This window comes from Rhinopithecus roxellana, chromosome 7, assembly GCF_007565055.1.
Source record: "Rhinopithecus roxellana isolate Shanxi Qingling chromosome 7, ASM756505v1, whole genome shotgun sequence".
NCBI classification, from domain to species: domain Eukaryota; kingdom Metazoa; phylum Chordata; class Mammalia; order Primates; family Cercopithecidae; genus Rhinopithecus; species Rhinopithecus roxellana.
Window position 1 is genome coordinate 10,298,835 of NC_044555.1, and position 21,300 is coordinate 10,320,134.

Genomic DNA, 21,300 nt, shown 5'->3' on the forward strand with positions numbered 1-21,300 from the left:
ATTGAGAGACAGCTCTTGGCTTTCTACTGGGCTTTGGTGGAGCTTTTTACTTGGGCTTTTTTTTTTTTTTTTATTTTATTATTATTATACTTTAAGTTCTAATACTTGGGCTTTTTACTGGGTTTTTTACTGGGCTTTCAGTTTCCACAACTGAACGTTTGACTATGGGTCATCAAGTCTCCATGTGACCTGAACTGCCTCTTGTGAACTGGGTGCTTTCTGATCCATCTAGCCATAAAATGAGTCATGCACAGAAGCATTTCATCATCAAATGGAAGTGGTATATACGTGATCGGGCTCGAGCAGGTCCCGAAGGCACATCTAAGTTACATGAGGAAGTGGCTCAAATGCCCATGGTCTCCACCCTTGCCACCCTGCCTTCTACCCCTCAGCCTGCACTGATGGCCTCATGGGGAGTTCCCTATGATCAGTTGACAGATGAAGAGAAGACTAGTGCCTGATTCCCAGATGGTTCTGCACGATATTCAGGCAACACCCAAAACTGGACAGCTGCAGCACTACAGCCTTTTTCTAGGAAATCACTGAAGGACAATGGTGAAGGTAAATCTTCCCAGTGGGCAGAACTTTGAGCGGTGCACCTTGTTGTGCACTTTGCATGGAAGGAGAAATAGCCAGATGTGTGATTATATACTGACTCATTGGCTGTAGCCAATGGTTTGGCTGGATGGTCAGGGAATTGGAAAAAGCATAATTAGAAAATTGGTGACAAGGAAATTTAGGGAAGAGGTATGTGGATGGACCTCTCTGAGTGGTCAAAAACTGTGAAGATATTTGAATTCTACGTGAGCGGTCACCAATGGGTGATTTCACTAGAGGAGGATTTTAATAATCAAGTGGATAGGATGACCCGTTTTGTAGACATCACTCAGCCTCTTTCCCTAGCCACCCCTGTTATTGCCCAATGGGCCCATGAACAAAGTGGCCATGGTGGCAGGCATTGAGGTTACACATGGGGTCAGCAACATGGATTTTCACTCATCAAGGCTGACCTGGCTATGGCCACTGCTGAGTGCCCAGTTTGCCAGCAGCAGAGACCAACACTGATCCCTCGATATGGCACCATTCCTCGAGGTGATCAACCAGCTACCTGGTGGCACATTGATTATATTGGACCTCTTCCATCATGGAAGGGGCAGAGGTTTGTCCTCACTGGAATAGACACTTACTCTGGATATGGGTTTTCCTATCCTGCACTCAATGCTTCTCCCAAGACTACCATCCAAGGACTCACGGAATGCCTTATCCAACAACATGGTATTCCACATAGCGTTGCCATTGCCCCTGACCAAGGCACTCACTTTACAGCTACAGAAGTGTGGCAGTGGGCTCATGCTCATGGAATGCACTGGTCTTTTCATGTTCTCCATCATCCTGAGGCAGCTGGATTGATAGAATGGTAGAATGGCCTTTTGAAATCACAAGTACAATGCTAACTAAGTGACAATACTTTGCAGAGGTGGGGCAGAGTTCTCAAGAAGGCTATGTACGTTCTGAATCAGCATCCAGTATATGGTTCTGTTTTTCCCAGAGCCAGGATTCATGGGTCCAGGAATCAAGGAGTGGAAGTGGAAGTGGCACCACTCACCATTACCCCTCTTGATCCACTAGGAAAATTTTTGCTCCATGTTCCTGCGATATAATGTTCTGCTGGCCTAAATAACTTAGTACCAGAGGAAGAAAGGCTGCCACCAGATCATGTGACAACGATTCCATTAAACTGGAAGTTAAGATTGCCACCTAGACACTTTGGGCTCCTCCTATCTCAAAGTCAACAGGTTAAGAAGAGAGTTACAGTGTTGGCTTGGGTGATTGACTCAGACTATCAAGATGAAATCAGTCACTACTCCATAATGGAGGTAAGGAAGAGTCATTGAATACAGGAGATCCATTAGGGTGTCTCTTAGTATTGCCATACCCTGTGATTAAGGTCAATGGAAAACTACAACAGCCCAATCCAGGCAGGACTACAAATGGTCCCGATCCCTCAGGAATGAAGGTTTGGGTCACCCCACCAGGAAAAAAACCACCACCTGCTGAGGTGCTTGCTGAAGGAAAAGGGAATATAGAATGGGGAGTAGAAGGTAGTCATCAATACCAACTATGACCACGTGACCAGCTGCAGCTAGAAAGACTGTAACTGTCATGAGTATTTCCTCCTTCTTTTGCTAAAAACATGTTTGTGCATGTATACATTTGTACTAAGAAAATATCTTCATTTTATTTCCTTTTCCTTTATCATGTGATATAAGCTTTATTGACATCATATCAGCATTTAAGTATTGTTAACTTTACACAATCGTATTTGGGTTGGGGATTGGTTCATTTCTGGCCATAGGAAGAATAGTTATATTATGTTAGGCATAATTATGACCTTATTATTGTCTTTATTTGAAAATTATGTATGATCTCAGGAGATGTGTATGTGTTCACGTTGACAAGGGGTGGACTTGTGATGGTTAATACTGAGTGTCAACTTGATTGGATTGAAGGATGCAAAGTATTGATCCTGGGTGTGTGTGTGAGGGTGTTGCCAAAGGAGATTAACGTTTGAGTCAGTGGGCTGGGGAAGGCAGACCCACCCTTAATCTGGTGGGCACAATCTAATCAGCTGTCAGCAAATATAAAACAGGCAGAAAAACGTGAAAATGTGAGACTGGCCTGGTTTCTCGGCCTACATCTTCCTCCCATGCTGGATCCTTTCTGCCCTCGAACATCAGACTCCAAGTTCTTCAGTTTTGGAACTCAGACTGACTCTCCTTGCTCCTCAAACTGCAGACAGCCTATTGTGTGAATCTTGTGATTGTGTGAGTTAATACTTAGTAATAATCTCTCTCTCTCTCTCTCTCTCTCTCTCTCTCTCTCTCTCTCTATATATATATATATATATATATATATATATATATATTCCATATATTATCTTCTATATATATATATATATATATATATGTATTTATGAATATATATTCAATTACTTGTGTCCCTCTAGATAACCCTGGCTAATACACCAGTGTTGGAGGAGGGGCCTAGTGGGAAGTGATTGGATCATGGGGTGGATTTCCCTTTTTCTGTTCCCATGATAGTGAGTGAGTTGTCATGAGATCTTATCATTTAAAAGTGTGTACCACCTACCCTTTTGTTTTCTTCCTGCTACTCTGGACATGAAAGATGTGACTCCTTCCTCTTTGCCTTCTGGCATGATTGTAAGTTTCCTGAGGCCTCCCCAGCCATGCTTCCTGTACAGTCTGTGGAACTGTGAGTCAATTAAACCTTTTTTCTTTATAAATTACCCAGTCTCACGTAGTTCCTTATAGCAATGTGAGAATGGACTAATACATACTACTAATGAAAACTTTGATGAACCTTGAGGACATCTGCTAAGTGAAATAAGTCAGTCACGAAAAGACAAATATCACATGGTTGCACTTATATTACATATTTACAGGAGCCAAATTCATAGAAATAAAAAGTAAAATAGTGCTTTCCAGGGTTTGGGGGAAAGGAGAGTTGGAGGGTTGTTTAATGAATATAGAGTTTCAATTTTGCAAGTGGGAAAAAGTTCTGGAGATCTGTTGCACCAACATGTAAATATACTTAACACTACTGAACTGTATACTTTAAAATGGTTGAAATGGTAAATTTTATGTTATCTGTTTTTATCACAATTTTTAAATAAAAGTATTGTGTTATAAGTACTTGATTTGGCATGAATGCACAGGCTTTGGCCAAGGAAGGAAATAAGTTGGAGGCAGCTGATGAAAGCCTATATTTTATAAGAGCCTGTAGTTTACACAGTATTCAAAGCTTGTTGTTTTTCTGACCATTCTATTACATAATTAGTGTTTGGTAGTTACTAACATTTAAATTTGACATTTAGTACTAGTGCTTTTAGTGTGTTTAATGGACCACTTCTTTGACACTAGATGCACACAGGTCTGCATTCTGTGTGCAATACAACAGCAGTGCAATGTCATAAACCGAATGGTTGCATTCCAGAGGACAGTCACCTAGGAGTAGATGTAAGTGCCCTCTGAGTAGGGCAGACAGATAAATACTATTTTTTGATAACTGAGACTTTGTCAAACAGCTCTTTGTGTACCTACCTTTGCTTTCTCAAGTATAAACCAGCTAATAAACATGAGTATGTTCTAAAATTTAAAAATATGGCAAAGTACTTGAATAGACATATTTCCAAAGACGATGTATAAATGACCAATGAGCACATTAAAAGAGGCCAACATCATTAGTAATTAGAGAAATGAAAACCAAAACCACAAGATACCACCTCACACCTACTGAGATGGCTATAATAAAAACAAGGAAAATGACAAATATTGGCTAGGATATGAAGAAATTGGAACTCATACATTGCTGGTGGGAATATAAAATGGTGCACCTGTAATGGAAAAACAGTGTGTCTCTTTTCCTCAAAAAAATTATAAAGCTACTATATAACCCTGCAGTTCTACTCCTAGGTATACACAAAGATAAATGTATGAAGACGAGTTCATACAAAAACTTACACATGAATGTTCATAGTAGTATTCATAATAGCCCCAAAGAAAAAAACAATCTGAGCGTCCATCAAAAGATTATTGGATAAACAAAATATGGTACATACATACAATGGAACACTATTCAGCCTTAAAAATGAATGAAGTTCTGATATATGCTGCATCATGCATGAAGCTTGCAAGCATTATTCTATGTGAAATAAGCTACACACACACACACACACACACACACACACACACAACCAAATTATTGTATTATTCCACTCACATGAAGTACCTAGAATAGGTGAATTCATAGAGACAGAAAGTTATAAGATGCTGAAAGGAGGTGGGGAATGGGGAATTTTTATTTAAAGTTTCTGTTTGAGAAGATTTAAAAAAAAAACTCTGGCCGGGCGCGGTGGCTCAAGCCTGTAATCCCAGCACTTTGGGAGGCCGAGACGGGCGGATCACAAGGTCAGGAGATCGAGACCATCCTGGCTAACACGATGAAACCCCGCCTCTACTAAAAAATAAAAAAACTAGCTGGGCGAGGTGGCAGGCGCCTGTAGTCCCAGCTACATGGGAGGCTGAGGCAGGAGAATGGCGTAAACCTGGGAGGCGGAGCTTGCAGTGAGCTGAGATCCGGCCACTGCACTCCAGCCCAGGCAACAGAGCAAGACTCTGTCTCAAAAAAAAAAAAAAAAAAAAATTCTGGAAACGGATAATGATGGTGTTTGTACAGCACCATGAATGTAGTTAGTGTCACTGAATTGTACACTTATAAATAGTTAAATCGGTAATATATATGTGCGTGTGTACATATATAGCCATAATAAAATAATTAATTACAAATAAGAATACTAGGAATAACTTTACCATCATAAATTCAACAACTTAGGAAAAATGGACCAATTTTTCAAAAACCACAAACTATCAAAACTTTAAAAGAGGTGAAATAGGTTATATGAATAATTCTATACCCATTAAAGAAATGCAGTTTATTATTTAAAGGTTTCGGAAAAAGAAATCTCTAGGCCCAGGCAGTTTCACTGGACAAGTCTACCAAGAATTTAAAGAAGAATTAACACCAATTTTACACAATTTCTTCCAGCAATAGAAAAGGAGAGAACATTTCCCAATTCATTTTGTGAGGCCATTATTACTCTGATACTAAAACCGAACACAGAACAAAAAAAGAAAACTATAAACCAATATTTCTCATCAAGTCAGACGCAAAATTCCTCACCAAAAGTATTAGCAAACCAAATCCCACAATGCAAAAAAAGAATTATATGCCATTACCAAATGTGAATCATTTCAATAATGCAAGTCTGGTTCAACATTTGAAACTAACAAACATAATCCACCAGTCAAGAGTTTAAAGAAAGAAAAATGAAATGATCACATCAGCTGATGGAGAACAAAAAGCATTTAACAAAATGTAACATTCATTCCTGATAAACTCAGAAAAATATGAAGAGAATTTCATAAGCTTGATAAAGGGCATCTTTGAAACAAGTACGAGGGCGGAGCAAGATGGCCGAATAAGAACAGCTCCAGTCTCCAACTACCAGCGTCAGCGACACAGAAGACCGGTGATTTCTGCATTTTCAACTGAGGTACTGGGGTCATCTCACTAGGGAGTGCCGGACAATAGGTGCTGGTCAGTTGCTGCAGCCCGACCAGCGAGAGCTGAAGCAGGGCGAGGCATCGCCTCACCTGGGAAGCGCAAGGGGGAAGGGAATCCCTTTTCCTAGCCAGGGGAACTGAGACACACAACACCTGGAAAATCGGGTAACTCCCACACCAATACTACGTTTTAAGCAAACGGGCACACCAGGAGAATATATCGCACACCTGGCCAGGAGGGTCCCACGCCCACGGAGCCTCCCTCATTGCTAACACAGCAATCTGCGATCTAACCACAAGGCAGCAGCGAGGCTGGGCGAGGGGCGCCTGCCATTGCTGATGCTTAAGTAGGTAAACAAAGCCGCTGGGAAGCTCGAACTGGGTGGAGCCCACAGCAGCTCAAGGAAACCTGCCTGTCTCTGTTGACTCCACCTCTGGGGACAGGGCACAGTTAACAACAACAACAACAAAAGTAGCAAAACCAGTGCAGACACAAACGACTCTGTCTGACAGCTTTGAAGAGAGCAGTGGATCTCTCAACACGGAGGTTGAGATCTGAGAACGGACAGACTGCCTGCTCAAGTGGGTCCCTGACCCCTGAGTAGCCTAACTGGGAGACATCCCCCACTAGGGGCAGTCTGACACCCCACACCTCACAGGGTGGAGTACACCCCTGAGAGGAAGCTTCCAAAGTAAGAATCAGACAGGTACACTGGCTGTTCAGCAATATTCTATCTTCTGCAACCTCTGCTGCTGATACCCAGGCAAACAGGGTCTGGAGTGGACCTCAAGCAATCTCCAACAGAACTACAGCTGAGGGTCCTGACTATTAGAAGGAAAACTATCAAACAGGAAGGACACCTATACCAAAACCCCTTCAGTACGTCACCATCATCAAAGACCAGAGACAGATAAAACCACAAAGATGGGGAAAAAGCAGGGCAGAAAAGCTGGAAATTCAAAAACTAAGAGTGCATCTCCCCCTGCAAAGGAGCGCAGCCCATCGCCAGCAACGGATCAACACTGGTCAGAGAATGACTGTGACGAGATGAGAGAAGAAGGCTTCAGACCTTCAAACTTCTCAGAGCTAAAGGAGGAATTACGTACCCAGCACAAAGAAACTAATAATCTTGAAAACAGAGTGGAAGAATTGACAGCTAGACTAATTAATGCAGAGAAGGTCATACACGAAATGACAGAGATGAAAACCATGACACGAGAAATACGTGACAAATCCACAAGCTTCAGTAACCGACTCGATCAACTGGAAGAATGAGTATCAGCGATTGAGGATCAAATGAATGAAATGAAGCGAGAAGAGAAACCAAAAGAAAAAAGAAGAAAAAGAAATGAACAAAGCCTGCAAGAAGTATGGGATTATGTAAAAAGTCCACATCTACGTCTGATTGGGGTGCCTGAAAGTGAGGGGGAAAATGGAACCAAGTTGGAAAACACTCTTCAGGATATCATCCAGGAGAACTTCCCCAACCTAGTAGTGCAGGCCAACATTCAAATTCAGGAAATACAGAGAACGCCACAAAGATACTCCTTGAGAAGACCAACTCCAAGACACATAATTGCCAGATTCACCAAAGTTGGAATGAAGGAAAGAATCTTAAGGGCAGCCAGAGAGAAAGGTCGGGTTACCCACAAAGGGAAGCCCATCAGACTAACAGCAGATCTCTCGGAAGAAACTCTACAAGCCAGAAGAGAGTGGGGGCCAATATTCAACATTCTTAAAGAAAAGAATTTTAAACCCAGAATTTCATATCCAGCCAAACTAAGTTTCATAAGTGAAGGAGAAATAAAATCCTTTACAGATAAGCAAATGCTTAGAAATTTTGTCACTACAAGGCCTGCCTTACAAGAGACCCTGAAGGAAGCCCTAAACATGGAAAGGAACAACCGGTACCAGCCATTGCAAAAACATGCCAAAATGTAAAGACCATCAAGGCTAGGAAGAAACTGCATCAACTAACGAGCAAAATCACCAGTTAATATCATAATGGCAGGATCAAGTTCACACATAACAATATTAACCTTAAATGTAAATGGACTAAATGCTCCAATTAAAAGACACAGACTGGCAAACTGGATAAGGAGTCAAGACCCATCAGTCGGCTGTATTCAGGAGACCCATCTCACAGGCAGAGACATACATAGGCTCAAAATAAAGGGATGGAGGAAGATCTACCAAGCAAATGGAGAACCAAAAAAAGCAGGGGTTTCAATCCTAGTCTCTGATAAAACAGACTTTAAACCATCAAAGATCAAAAGAGACAAAGAAGGCCATTACATAATGGTAACAGGATCAATTCAACAGGAAGAGCTAACTCTCCTAAATATATATGCACCCAATACAGGAGCACCCAGATTCATAAAGCAAGTCCTTAGAGACTTACAAAGAGACTTAGACTCCCATACAATAATAATGGCAGACTTCAACACTCCACTGTCAACATTAGACATATCAACAAGACAGAAAGTTAACAAGAATATCCAGGAATTGAACTCATCTCTGCACCAAGCGGACCTAATAAACATCTATAGTACTCTCCACCCAAAATCAACAGAATATACATTCTTCTCAGCACCACATCGCACTTATTCCAAAATTGACCACATAATTGGAAGTAAAGCACTCCTCAGCAAATGTACAAGAACAGAAATTATAACAAACTGTCTCTCAGACCACAGTGCAATCAAACTAGAACTCAGGACTAAGAAACTCAATCAAAACCACTCAACTACATGGAAACTGAACAACCTGCTCCTGAATGACTACTGGGTACATAACAAAATGAAGGCAGAAATAAAGATGTTCTTTGAAACCAATGAGAACAAAGATACAACATACCAGAATCTCTGGGACACATTTAAAGTAGTGTGTAGAGGGAAATATATAGCACTAAAGGCCCACAAGAGAAAGCTGGAAAGATCTAAAATGGACACTCTAACATCACAATTAAAAGAACTAGAGAGGCAAGAGCAAACACATTCAAAAGCTAGCAGAAGGCAACAAATAACTAAGATCAGAGCAGAACTGAAGGAGTTAGAGACACAAAAAACCCTCCAAAAAATCAATGAATCCAGGAGTTGGTTTTTTGAAAAGATCAACAAAATTGACAGACTGCTAGAAAGACTAACAAAGAAGAAAAGAGAGAGGAATCAAATAGACGCAATAAAAAATGATAAAGGGGATATCACCACCGACCGCACAGAAATACAAACTACCATCAGAGAATACTATAAACACCTCTACACAAATAAACTAGAAAATCTAGAAGAAATGGATCATTTCCTGGACACTTACACTCTCCCAAGACTAAACCAGGAAGAAGTTGAATTCCTGAATAGACCAATAGCAGGGTCTGAAATTGAGGCAATAAGTAATAGCCTACCAACCAAAAAAAGTCCAGGACCAGATGGATTCACAGCTTAATTCTACCAGAGGTACAAGGAGTTGCTTGTACCATCCCTTCTGAAGCTATTCCAATCAATAGAAAAAGAGGGAATCCTCCCTAACTCATTTTATGAGGCCAACATCATGCTGATACCAAAGCCTCGCAGAGACACAAGAAAAAAAAAGAGAATTTTAGACCAATATCCCTGATGAACATCGATGCAAAAATCCTCAATAAAATACTGGCAAACCGGATTCAGCAGCACATCAAAAAGCTTATCCACCATGATCAAGTGGGCTTCATCCCTGGGATGCAAGGCTGGTTCAACATTCACAAATCAATAAAAGTAATCCAGCATATAAACAGAACCAAAGACAAGAACCACATGATCATCTCAATAGATGCAGAAAAGGCTTTTGACAAAATTCAACAGCCCTTCATGCTAAAAACTCTCAATAAATTCGGTATTGATGGAACGTACCTCAAAATAATAAGAGCTATTTATGACAAACCCACAGCTAATATCATACTGAATGGGCAAAAACTGGAAAAATTCCCTTTGAAAACTGGCACAAGACAGGGATGCCCTCTCTCACCACTCCTATTCAACATAGTGTTGGAAGTTCTGGCTAAGGCAATCAGGCAAGAAAAAGAAATAAAATGTATTCAGTTAGGAAAAGAAGAAGTCAAATTGTCCCTGTTAGCAGATGACATGATTGTATATTTAGAAAACCCCATTGTCTCAGCCCAAAATCTCCTTAAGCTGATAAGCAACTTCAGCAAAATCTCAGGATACAAAATTAATGTGCAAAAGTCACAAGCATTCTTATACACCAGTAACAGACAAGCAGAGAGCCAAATCAGGAATGAACTTCCATTCACAATTGCTTCAAAGAGAATGAAATACCTAGGAATCCAACTTACAAGGGATGCAAAGGACCTCATCAAGGAGAACTACAAACCACTGCTCAGTGAAATAAAAGAGGACACAAACAAATGGAAGAACATACCATGCTCATGGATAGGAAGAATCAGTATTGTGAAAATGGCCATACTGCCCAAGGTTATTTATAGATTCAATGCCATCCCCATCAAGCTACCAATGAGTTTCTTCACAGAATTGGAAAAAACTGCTTTAAAGTTCATATGGAACCAAAAAAGAGCCCGCATTGCCAAGACAATCCTAAGTCAAAAGGACAAAGCTGGAGGTATCACGCTACCTGACTTCAAACTATACTACAAGGCTACAGTAACCACAACAGCATGGTACTGGTACCAAAACAGAGATATAGACCAATGGAACAGAACAGAGTCCTCAGAAATAATACCACACATCTATAGCCATCTCATCTTTGACAAACCTGAGAGAAACAAGAAATGGGGAAAGGATTCCCTATTTAATAAATGGTGCTGGGAAAATTGGCTAGCCATAAGTAGAAAGCTGAAACTAGATCCTTTCCTTACTACTTATACGAAGATTAATTCAAGATGGATTAGAGACTTAAATGTTAGACCTAATACCATAAAAACCCTAGAAGAAAACCTAGGTAGTACCATTCAGGACATAGGCATGGGCAAGGACTTCATGTCTAAAACACCAAAAGCAATGGCAGCAAAAGCCAAAATTGACAAATGGGATCTAATTAAACTACAGAGCTTCTGCACAGCAAAAGAAACTACCATCAGAGTGAACAGACAACCTACAGAATGGGAAAAAAATTTTGCAATCTACTCATCTGACAAAGGGCTAATATCCAGAATCTACAAAGAACTCAAACAAATATACAAGAAAAAAACAAACAACCCCATCAAAAAGTGGGCAAAGGATATGAACAGACATTTCTCAAAAGAAGACATTCATACAGCCAACAGACACATGAAAAAATGCTCATCATCACTGGCCATCAGAGAAATGCAAATCAAAACCACAATGAGATACCATCTCACACCAGTTAGAATGGCAATCATTAAAAAGTCAGGAAACAACAGGTGTTGGAGAGGATGTGGAGAAACAGGAACACTTTTACACTGTTGGTGGGATTGTAAACTAGTTCAACCATTATGGAAAACAGTATGGCAATTCCTCAAGGATCTAGAACTAGATGTACCATATGACCCAGCCATCCCATTGCTAGGTATATACCCAAAGGATTATAAATCATGCTGCTATAAAGACACATGCACACGTATGTTTATTGCAGCACTATTCACAATAGCAAAGACTTGGAATCAACCCAAATGTCCATCTGTGACAGACTGGATTAAGAAAATGTGGCACATATACACCATGGAATATTATGCAGCCATAAAAAAGGATGAGTTTGCATCCTTTGTAGGGACATGGATGCAGCTGGAAACCATCATTCTTAGCAAACTCTCACAAGAAGAGAAAACCAAACACCGCATGTTCTCACTCATAGGTGGGAACTGAATAATGAGATCACTTGGACTCGGGCAGGGGAACATCGCACCCCGGGGCCTATCATGGGGGGCGGGGGGGAGGGATTGCATTGGGAGTTATACCTGATATCAATGATGAATTGATGGGTGCTGACGAGTTGATGGGTGCAGTACACCAACATGGCACAAGTATACATATGTAACAAACCTGCACGTTATGCACATGTACCCTAGAACTTAAAGTATAATGAAAAAAAAGGAAAAAAAAAAAGAAAAAATTGAGAAAAATAAAAAATAAAAATAAAAAATAATTTTAAAAAAATAAAGAAACAAGTACAATTAACATCATACCTAATTGTGAACAACTGAATGCTAATTCTCTAAGACTGGGAAAAGGCAAACATGTCCACTCTCACAACTCTTTTTCAACATAGTCCTGGATGTTCTGACTATTGTATTAAGGCAAAGAAAACCAATAAGGCATACAGATTGGAAAAGGAAAAATAAAAGTGTCCTCATTTGCAGATGGCATGATTGGCTATGTAGATAATCCCAATAAACTTAGCAAAAAAAAAAAAAACAAAAGTAAACAATCAACAACTACAAAATCTTTCCTGTAACTAAGGAGTTCAGTTAGGATACAAGATCAACACACACACTAAAAAATCACATTTCTTTTTTTAAAATCTAATTTAATTTTACTTTAAGTTCCAGGATACACGTGCAGAATATGCAGGTTTGTTCCATGTGCCATGGTGGTTTGCTGCACCTATCAGCTCATTATCTAGGTTTGAGACCCCACATGCATTAGATATTTGTCCTCATGCTCTCCCTCCCCTTGCTCCCCAGCTCCTAGCAGGCCCCAGTGTGTGTTGTTCCCCTCCCTGTGTCCCTGTGTTCTCATTGTTCAACTCCCACTTATGAGTGAGAACATGCAGTGTTTGGTTTTCTGTTCCTGTGTTTGCTGAGAATTTGGCTTCTATCTTCATCCATGTCCCTGCAAAGGACATGATCTCACTCTTTTTTATGGCTGCATAGTATTCCATGGTGTATATGTACCACATTTTATTTATCCAGTCTATCACTGGTGGGCATTTGTGTTGGTTCCATGTCTTTGCTATTGCAAATAGTGCTGCAATAAACACGAGTGCATGTGAACCAACTGCATTTCTACGAAGAAACAAACATTTGGAACAGAAGAAGAACCAAATACATGGAAACCCAAATCAAAATACATTTGCACCACAGAAATTGAAATATTTAGGTATTTTCTTAACAAAATATACAATCCATATGCTGAAAAGTACAAAATGCTGATAAAAGAAATCAATCTATATCCTATACTATATTATTACTATAGTATTGCAAGATGTTAGCTTTGGGAGAAACTCAGTAAAGTGTACTTGGAATCTGTATTAATTCCACAACCACATATGAATTACAATTATCTCAACAAAAACTTACTTTAAAAAATCCTCCAAATCTTTTTTTTCAAGAATAACACCTTACTCTATCATCCTGAGGATCATAATAGCTTATTTGTTGACTGCAAATGGGCTTTCATGAGGCCTCAGACAAAGTCTACTGGCTCAAGCTAAGCTGAAACTGGTATGCTTTTTGATATTTCTGATCTTCAGAGTCACTGATAACACTAGGACATTCCAACATTTCCCAGAGGAGTGATCTGGTCTTCTGTGAGCTCCCTGGCACTATCAATGTGCAAGCAGGTTGCTTGACCACTTCATGAGTGAGGTAGACAAGACTGGGGAGGGAAATAAATAGATACCAGATTGAAAGAAAGATGAAGGAGCTGGGGCTGTTTTCCCTGAAACAAGGTGACATGGAGGATATAATACCTGGGTTCAGATCCCTAGAGGGCTGTTTTGGGGGCAGAAAAAGTGAGAGCTGAGTTTTTGACAAAGTTCCCAGTGCTGGACACATTAAACTAATGGTGATGCTTTAGGGTGAGGAGAGTGGGAGGTTGTGGGCATTTTCTTCAGGCTGAGCCTGGTGGGTTGCTGGACTGGGAAGGTCTTTATAAATGACCAAGCCCTTCTTAAGCTTTAGAAAAGCTGAGTGAGAACACATTCTGTTATGAAGGCTTCTCCTTCCCACCCTCCTCCTCACTCTGAGCAGTGGGGGAAGGGGAGGGGCAATGAGTTGGAGGATATGCAGAGAGGCTCAGTTCAGAAGAGAAAAAAAAAAAAATGTATGCTAGGCTGAGGCTGGGCCTTCTCAGTGCCTCCTGGTGGAGGTGTGGGAACACCCACAGCTCAGGGGCCTCACCCTGCCTCCCATTTGAGTGGCAGGGAGGGATACAGGAGGACAGGCTGGGAGCAGGAACCCTAGCCTCGCCAGGCACCTGTCTATCTGTCAGTCAGTCCTTCCAGGACTTCCCCGCAGGCAAGCCCCTCCTCTTACTGAAATCGCTCCCAGAATGGCACTGGTAAGATAACACGGCCTGGGAAGAGGGGGTGGAGGGCAGCCTAAAATTAGCCCCTTGGACCAAGACTAGGGGCTGACTCCTAGTCTTTCAGCGGCATTGTTAACAGTGGGAACCGAGAGCCCCAGCTGCTCCAGGCTGGGGCCGTAGAGGCTCCCTAAGGAGGGGACACCAAGGCCCCAATGTTTCACAGACGGGTGGGGGCAGCGACCCCGGGCAGCACGGCCTCAGGCTGAAGCTCGGTGAGTACCTGGAGCCTAGGACTGGTTTGAGAAGGGTGACCACCGCGGTCCCGCAGACCTGTGATCACCCACTACCCGTTGTAGGCTGTTTCCACTGGGTCTGGGACGTGGTGGGAGTTGGGGGAGGCGCTTGGGAGGTCGTTAGGGTAACCCACCAGGAGGAGGGAGGAGGGATATAATGCCAGCTCCCTGCCTTGTGTGTCCCAAGAGGATATGTCTGCCTAGGACCTCGAGTCTAAACAGACCTGCTTCTTGAGAGCAATTGAGATTATGCACTACAGGAAGTGTGGAGATTTGTCTTTGTGTCCCTGTGTGGTGGTGTTGGCTAGTCTGTGTGTATGGGTGCCTTGGAGTGGGTTTAAGGGCATAAGGGCAGAACTCCTGCCTGAAGGAGTGCTCTAGGGCACAGAAACCAATCACTTTCCTGTAGGAGTACTTAACCTGTATTCACAGACACCAAGAGGACCTTAGATAGAATTCAAAGGGTCCAGAAACTTGGATGAGTAGACAATTACCTTTTTTCCCCCTAACCTCTAACTAAAATTTACTGTTTCCTTCAAGGATGGATGTAGGTAGCAAATGGCAGTAGCATAACCAGTTCCTGTAACTTGGTTACCAGAAGAAACCACAGATATTTCATATCATATTACAGTTGTGGCAGATATCTTGAAATATCATTTATTACCACTTAGAAATTATTACTAGACCTTTTTATTTAATGTGTTACTAAAGAACATCTCTTACTATATCATGCATTTAATAATATTTTGACAGTCGCATTTTATTATAATTGGTTTCCTTTAATTTTATGTGTTTTATGTAGTAAAAACCATTCTGAAAGGCGTTTATAGACTTCACTAGTTTGTCACTGGAACCAGTCTCACAAAAAAAGGTTTAAAATTCCTACATCTTTAGGATCAGGAAGGAGCTCCGTGCACGTAGGAGGCACATAATAACTATTTGATTAATAAACTACAGCAAAATGAGGTTAGACAACAGGCTAGCTGGATTTTCTTGTCCTTATCTAATGAAGGCACAATTCACTCCAGTGCCAAAGCCAGCTGGAGAGCATGGCTTGGTCTCCCTCTGGAGGCTCATTATATGAGCTCTGCTGTGGGCTCTTGGTATGACTTTTGCAAGAGCTTTGGCATTTTCCTCTGCCACTCCCTGCCACATTATCTCCCCAGACCCTAGTCCCCAAAATAAAATACTAAAGAGGGAATTCCTACCAGTTTTCAGAATAAATTATTTGTAAAGGAACCTTCCATTACCGAAGACCCTGGAATTCATCATGACACTGAAAAGCTGAAGATCCTGGGAGCTGCAATGTGACTCTGCTGGAGTCAAGGGAGGGGGTTATGTGTTTGTGTTTCATCTTGTAACAGAAAGAACAGGAGTAGGAGTAGAGAAACCTGGATTCTGTTTCTGACTCTGTTCTTGCCTTGATGTAAGGCATATGGCAAACCCCTTACCCTCTCTGGACTCAGTTTCCTCCATCCAAAAAATGGGGATAATATTACCTATTTTGTTACATGAAATTGCTTTGAAAAGTATAGGATTATAAGTGTGTTCTGAGTTCTTGTTCATGAGACAACTAACAATAACAACCATGTGACATTACTAAAGTCCCTGCTCTGCTCTGAACCTTGGTTTCCCCATCTCTAAATTGAAAAAATTAAATTATCTACAAGGTCCATTGCAGCTCTGAGGTTCTAGAACATTAAGTAGGGAGCAATAGCCATAGAAAATGGAGACATAAGTAATAATCATCCTCATAGTATAAATAGTTACCGAGAACTACCTTCAGGCACTATTCTAAGCACATACTATGTACTAACTCATTTAATCCTAACAACCTTCCAAGGCAGGTACTATTGTTATTTTGTCTTTACAGATTAAGAAATGGGCACAGAGAGATTAAGTGACCTGCCCTAGGTCACACAGCTACTAAATGCTGGAGCTGGGGTAGAAGCAGAACTCCCATGTTTTGCCACTACCACATATGCCCTCTTTATCTGCACTGGGGGCAAACAAAGCCCCATATAGGAGTTACAATTCTCTGGAGGAATTAACTTGGCAGAAGGAGTTGCTTGTGGCAGAAAGAAACATGGTGTATATGGAGAGCCATCATTTCTTGTCTCTTGTCACTGGATCTCAGGGTATAAGTCAAGGAGTAGTAGGAAGTGAGGCTGGAGAGATTGGCCAAGATTTGTTCATGAAGGACCTCTGAGTTGGGCTAAAGTATTTGGGATGTAGCTGGAAAGAAAGGGGAGCCATTAAAGTATTTAAAACAGACAATTGGCAGAGATCAGATATGTATTTTAAAATTACCACTTTATCAACAATGCTGAGAAAATAATGAAAAGAGAAACTACCTATGAGACCACTATAACTGCTGAGGCAAAAGGCAGTGGGGGCCTAGATAAAGCATGGTCAATGAGAATGGTCCCTGAAGAGGACAGGTGGTCTGGAGAGGTCTTTAGTAGGTAAAATCTACAGGACTTAATGGGATTTGATGAGAGAGAGATAAACACGCAAGAGGATTGACAGGAGTCTTGGTTTTTGGTTTGGTTGACCAGGTAAATGGTGAGGAAATGATATATGGATCAAGTTTTATCATGGTGGTAGTGGTGGTGATGTGATACTGCTGTCTTTGAAGTGCTTGAAGAAACTCAGTAGATACATGCCTGGAGCTAAAGAGAGAGCTGGGGGCTTGGACAGAGAGGTTTAAAATAATCAGAATAAAGGTGAGCATGACTGGAGAGAAGAGGATGGAGAAGAGAACATACATATTTCAGGGGAGAATGAGAAGGGAGAAAACTCAGGAGAGTGTGCTGGCAAGGAAGAAGATGGAGGAGTTTGTAGGGAGGAGTGGTCTGTAGGGATAGATATTCCAGAAAAGTCAGGGAAGAAAAGATCTTCAAGACATCCACTGGATTTACCCACAAAGATGACCTTTTGAAGAGCTTTCTTGGTGTGTCTTTGAGGGTGGGTGAAGCCAGACTACAGAGATTGGATAAGTGAATGGAAGGTGGTGAAGTACATAGTAGAAAACTCTTTGGATATGTTTGGTTAAGAAGGGAGAGATGAAGAGAAAGATAGCTAGAGTGGGACAAAGGACCACAGAAGTTTATTGTTTTGTCTCCTAAGATGGTTGAGGGGGAGGAGCCAGTGTGAGGAGGCTGAAGGTGCAGAGTATGTAGTAGCCCTCTTACTCCTAACAACTTCATGAGAAAGGGACTTTCATTTCTGTCTTATAGATGAGGAAACTGAGTCCCAAAGAAGGGAAGAGACTTACCCAAGGTTACTCAGCTAGGAACTGAGAGTGCTGAGCTGCAAATCTGGGTCTGCTGGATTTCTAAACTCCTGTCCTTTCCATTGCACCCCAAGAATAAATAAATAATAAGACCATATATGGAGCTGATGCTGGTGGGTGGGGAGGGGCCTAAAGTTTAGGGTGACCCTACCCACCCACCTCATAATTTTCTTTCTATGAGGTAGCTACCTGAGGTCCCAGACTAACAAAGAGGGGTGGGGGTAGACAGTGAATAAAAGGAGGTATGAGGCCCTGAGACCTCGGCTGCAGGATATGGGAGAGTAGGGAAACTTAAGCTCTGAGAAACCTGCCAGCTCACCCTGATGACATTAGAAACTGAGGTGGGTGACCTTGACACTGAAGCACTAGGAATAGGACTGGTAAGGTCAGAAGTTAGGTTGAGTCAGACATTGAGCCATGAGTGGTTTTGTAGGGCCTGAGGATTGTGGGAAGAGAAGAGTTGAAGGTTGAGTCAAAGGCTCTAGGCTGGGTCAGACAGAGAGGATGGAAAAAGGGTTAAACCAGAGGAATGGGGAGGCAGTGTTGGCAATCAAAGGGACTCCTGGATTAAATTGGCCCTGGGGGAGAATCTAGTTGTAATCAGAGAGGAAACTTGCCCTGGGAACCTCGACTGTTTCCTGCCATCTGTCTTCATTTTACTTGAAATATGTTCTTTGTAACGCCACCTCTTCATTTAATCAGTAAATATCATTCGATACCAATTTCCTGAATACTTCTATTCCTGAAATGTGGGGCCTTCATCTGAGGGAAGGTTACAGAACACTCGGGTGAGGGAGCTTTAGTCATATATGAGGGGCTGTGAAGAGTTAAACTATCTGAAAATGGAGTTAAGGGCTTGCCCCAAAAGACTGATGTCAGAAAGCTCAGGGATGACAGCTTGACACCACAAAGTATGGTTCTATTGGCCTAGCCAGTGCCAGGCCAGAGCCACCTTACTAATCCACACATTCTGATCTGAGGAAAATGCGTCTACCAAATTTCCAGCCATGATACAACCCTACTAGGGGTAGAGGAATACAAAATGAATACAGGGTCCTTGCCCTGGAGTTTATACACTAATGGAATATAGATAAGCAGAAATGTGGTTTGAAAGTTCATAGCTGAAGTTTACTTGTGATCCTTCAGAATCCCTGAGCAGGAAGAGGAGATTAGGGAAGGCTTCCTAGAAGTAGGAGTTTGAGGGGCAGGCAGAAGAGTATATGCAAAGGCATCAAACTATAAAATGCCCTGACCTGTTTTGGCAGTGTCTTTGGGGCCTGAAATAAGACAGTGGGATTGGGAGTGAGAAGTAGGAGACCCATGAATGAGTAGCCTGATGGTGAAGGGCAGGGGGCAAGGGGTTGAAATGGAGGCAGATTTCAAGGAGGGTGTGTGGTCAGGCTTTTGATGGGTACCCTCATTCTCTCCCACTTGTTTGTCACCCACAGATCTGGTATTTCCTTGTGCTCATAATGAGAATAGTTCTCCAGTTAGCCAAGATGAACCTCATGGACATCACCAAGATCTTCTCCCTCCTGCAGCCCGACAAGGAGGAGGAGGACACCGACATGGAGGAGAAGCAGGCTCTCAATCAAGCAGTGTATGACAACGACTCCTATACCTTGGACCAGCTTTTGCGCCAGGAGCGTTACAAACGTTTCATCAACAGCAGGAGTGGCTGGGGCGTTCCTGGGACACCCTTGCGCTTGGCTGCTTCTTATGGACACTTGAGCTGTTTGCAGGTCCTCTTAGCACATGGCGCTGATGTTGACAGCTTGGATGTCAAGGCACAGACGCCACTTTTCACTGCTGTCAGTCATGGCCATCTGGACTGTGTACGTGTGCTTTTGGAAGCTGGTGCCTGCCCTGGTGGTAGCGTCTACAACAACTGTTCTCCCGTGCTCACAGCTGCCCGTGATGGTGCTGTTGCTATCCTGCAGGAGCTCCTAGGCCATGGTGCAGAGGCCAACGTCAAAGCTAAACTACCAGTCTGGGCATCAAACATAGCTTCATGTTCTGGCCCCCTCTATTTGGCTGCAGTCTACGGCCACCTTGACTGCTTCCGCCTGCTTTTGCTCCACGGAGCAGACCCTGACTACAACTGCACTGACCAGGGCCTATTGGCTCGTGTCCCACGACCCCGCACCCTCCTTGAAATCTGCCTACACCATAACTGTGAGCCAGAGTACATCCAGCTGTTAATAGATTTTGGTGCTAATATCTACCTTCCATCTCTCTCCCTTGACCTGACCTCACAAGATGATAAAGGCATTGCATTGCTGCTACAGGCCCGAGGTGAGTGGTGAACAGGCCAGCCTTGGGTCACGAGGCTTGGAGGTCTCAGGGCCCCAAATCACTGTAAAAGCCAATCCTCTGAGATGCACTGGAGAAAACTCCATTTTCCTCCCTCTCCTGGGGCCCCAGTAGAGAAGAGGTTATGTATTCCATGTTAGAGAAAGGTCACTAAGATAAGGTTGGGTGGGGGTGGGGAGCACTAGCCCAATTTCTGGTTCTGGCTCTGCCAATGACTGTTTTATTTCTTGGAAAGGATAGAGCATTAGGGCTGTAGTAGCCAGGGGAGGGTGGATGTAGGCTTGTGTGGGAGAATTATGCTGATAATTGCTCCTCATGACCTGTTTCTTCTTGCTGTAGCCACTCCACGGTCACTTCTATCACAGGCCCGTTTAGTCATCCGCAGAGCCCTGTGCCAGGCTGGCCAGCCACAAGCCATCAACCAGCTGGATATTCCTCCCATGTTGATTAGCTATCTAAAACACCAACTGTAATCTTGCAGTCTCCCCAGGAACTTATGATGCCTCCAAAAACCACCTGGGGACTCAGGTAGCTGGAGGGCATTACAGCCTCATCCACTTACCTGGAGTTGCTCTCCTGTATTATCCTCCACAATAAAATTATCCAGAAAATAAGTCCCAGTGTCTGTTGTGCCTGGTGTGTGTGGGCATGGATGGGGGCGTGGGTGTTATTGAGGGAAGGGGTATGATTGGCCATGGGGAAGGATAGCAAATGGTCTGGTATCTGACAGGCACCGGAGTCTGTAAGAGCAAAAGAGGAAACTAACCCAATGGCCTATACCTCCACACCAAGATCCTTTAGAGAGTTTTGGGAGCTGGGTTGCCCTGGAAGCAAGGTCCTGAATAATACAAGTGGGTAGAAGGGTAGCATCAGCTTGCCCAGCCCTGTGCCTCCCTTCAATTCTCTGGCTGCTGCAAGACACCTTTTCATTGGCTGTCCCCCAGTCTCATATTACTTTGAGTTAAGTGACTGAGGAGCCTCCCATTCACTCACCTTGAATCATAGGCTGCATTTCTGCTAGTCCAGTTTCTGTTCAAGA

The 21,300-nt window shown here is 42.5% G+C and overlaps 1 protein-coding gene across 2 annotated transcripts; it reads left to right on the plus strand.

Annotated features, from left to right (window-relative positions):
- The first annotated feature begins 327 nt into the window (after positions 1-327).
- ASB12 (ankyrin repeat and SOCS box containing 12) lies at positions 328-20,875 on the plus strand. Of its 2 annotated transcripts, none has more exons than XM_030934335.1 (3): positions 328-1,877; positions 19,397-20,243; positions 20,601-20,875. In XM_030934335.1, the coding sequence occupies exons 1-3, from the start codon at positions 1,872-1,874 to the stop codon at positions 20,732-20,734; spliced, it is 987 nt and encodes a 328-aa protein (XP_030790195.1). In that variant the 5' UTR covers positions 328-1,871; the 3' UTR covers positions 20,735-20,875. The 2 variants fall into 2 exon arrangements, with proteins under 2 accessions (XP_030790195.1, XP_010351694.1); XM_010353392.2 differs by lacking the exon at positions 328-1,877 and adding an exon at positions 14,466-14,632.
- Positions 20,876-21,300: the final 425 nt, after the last annotated feature.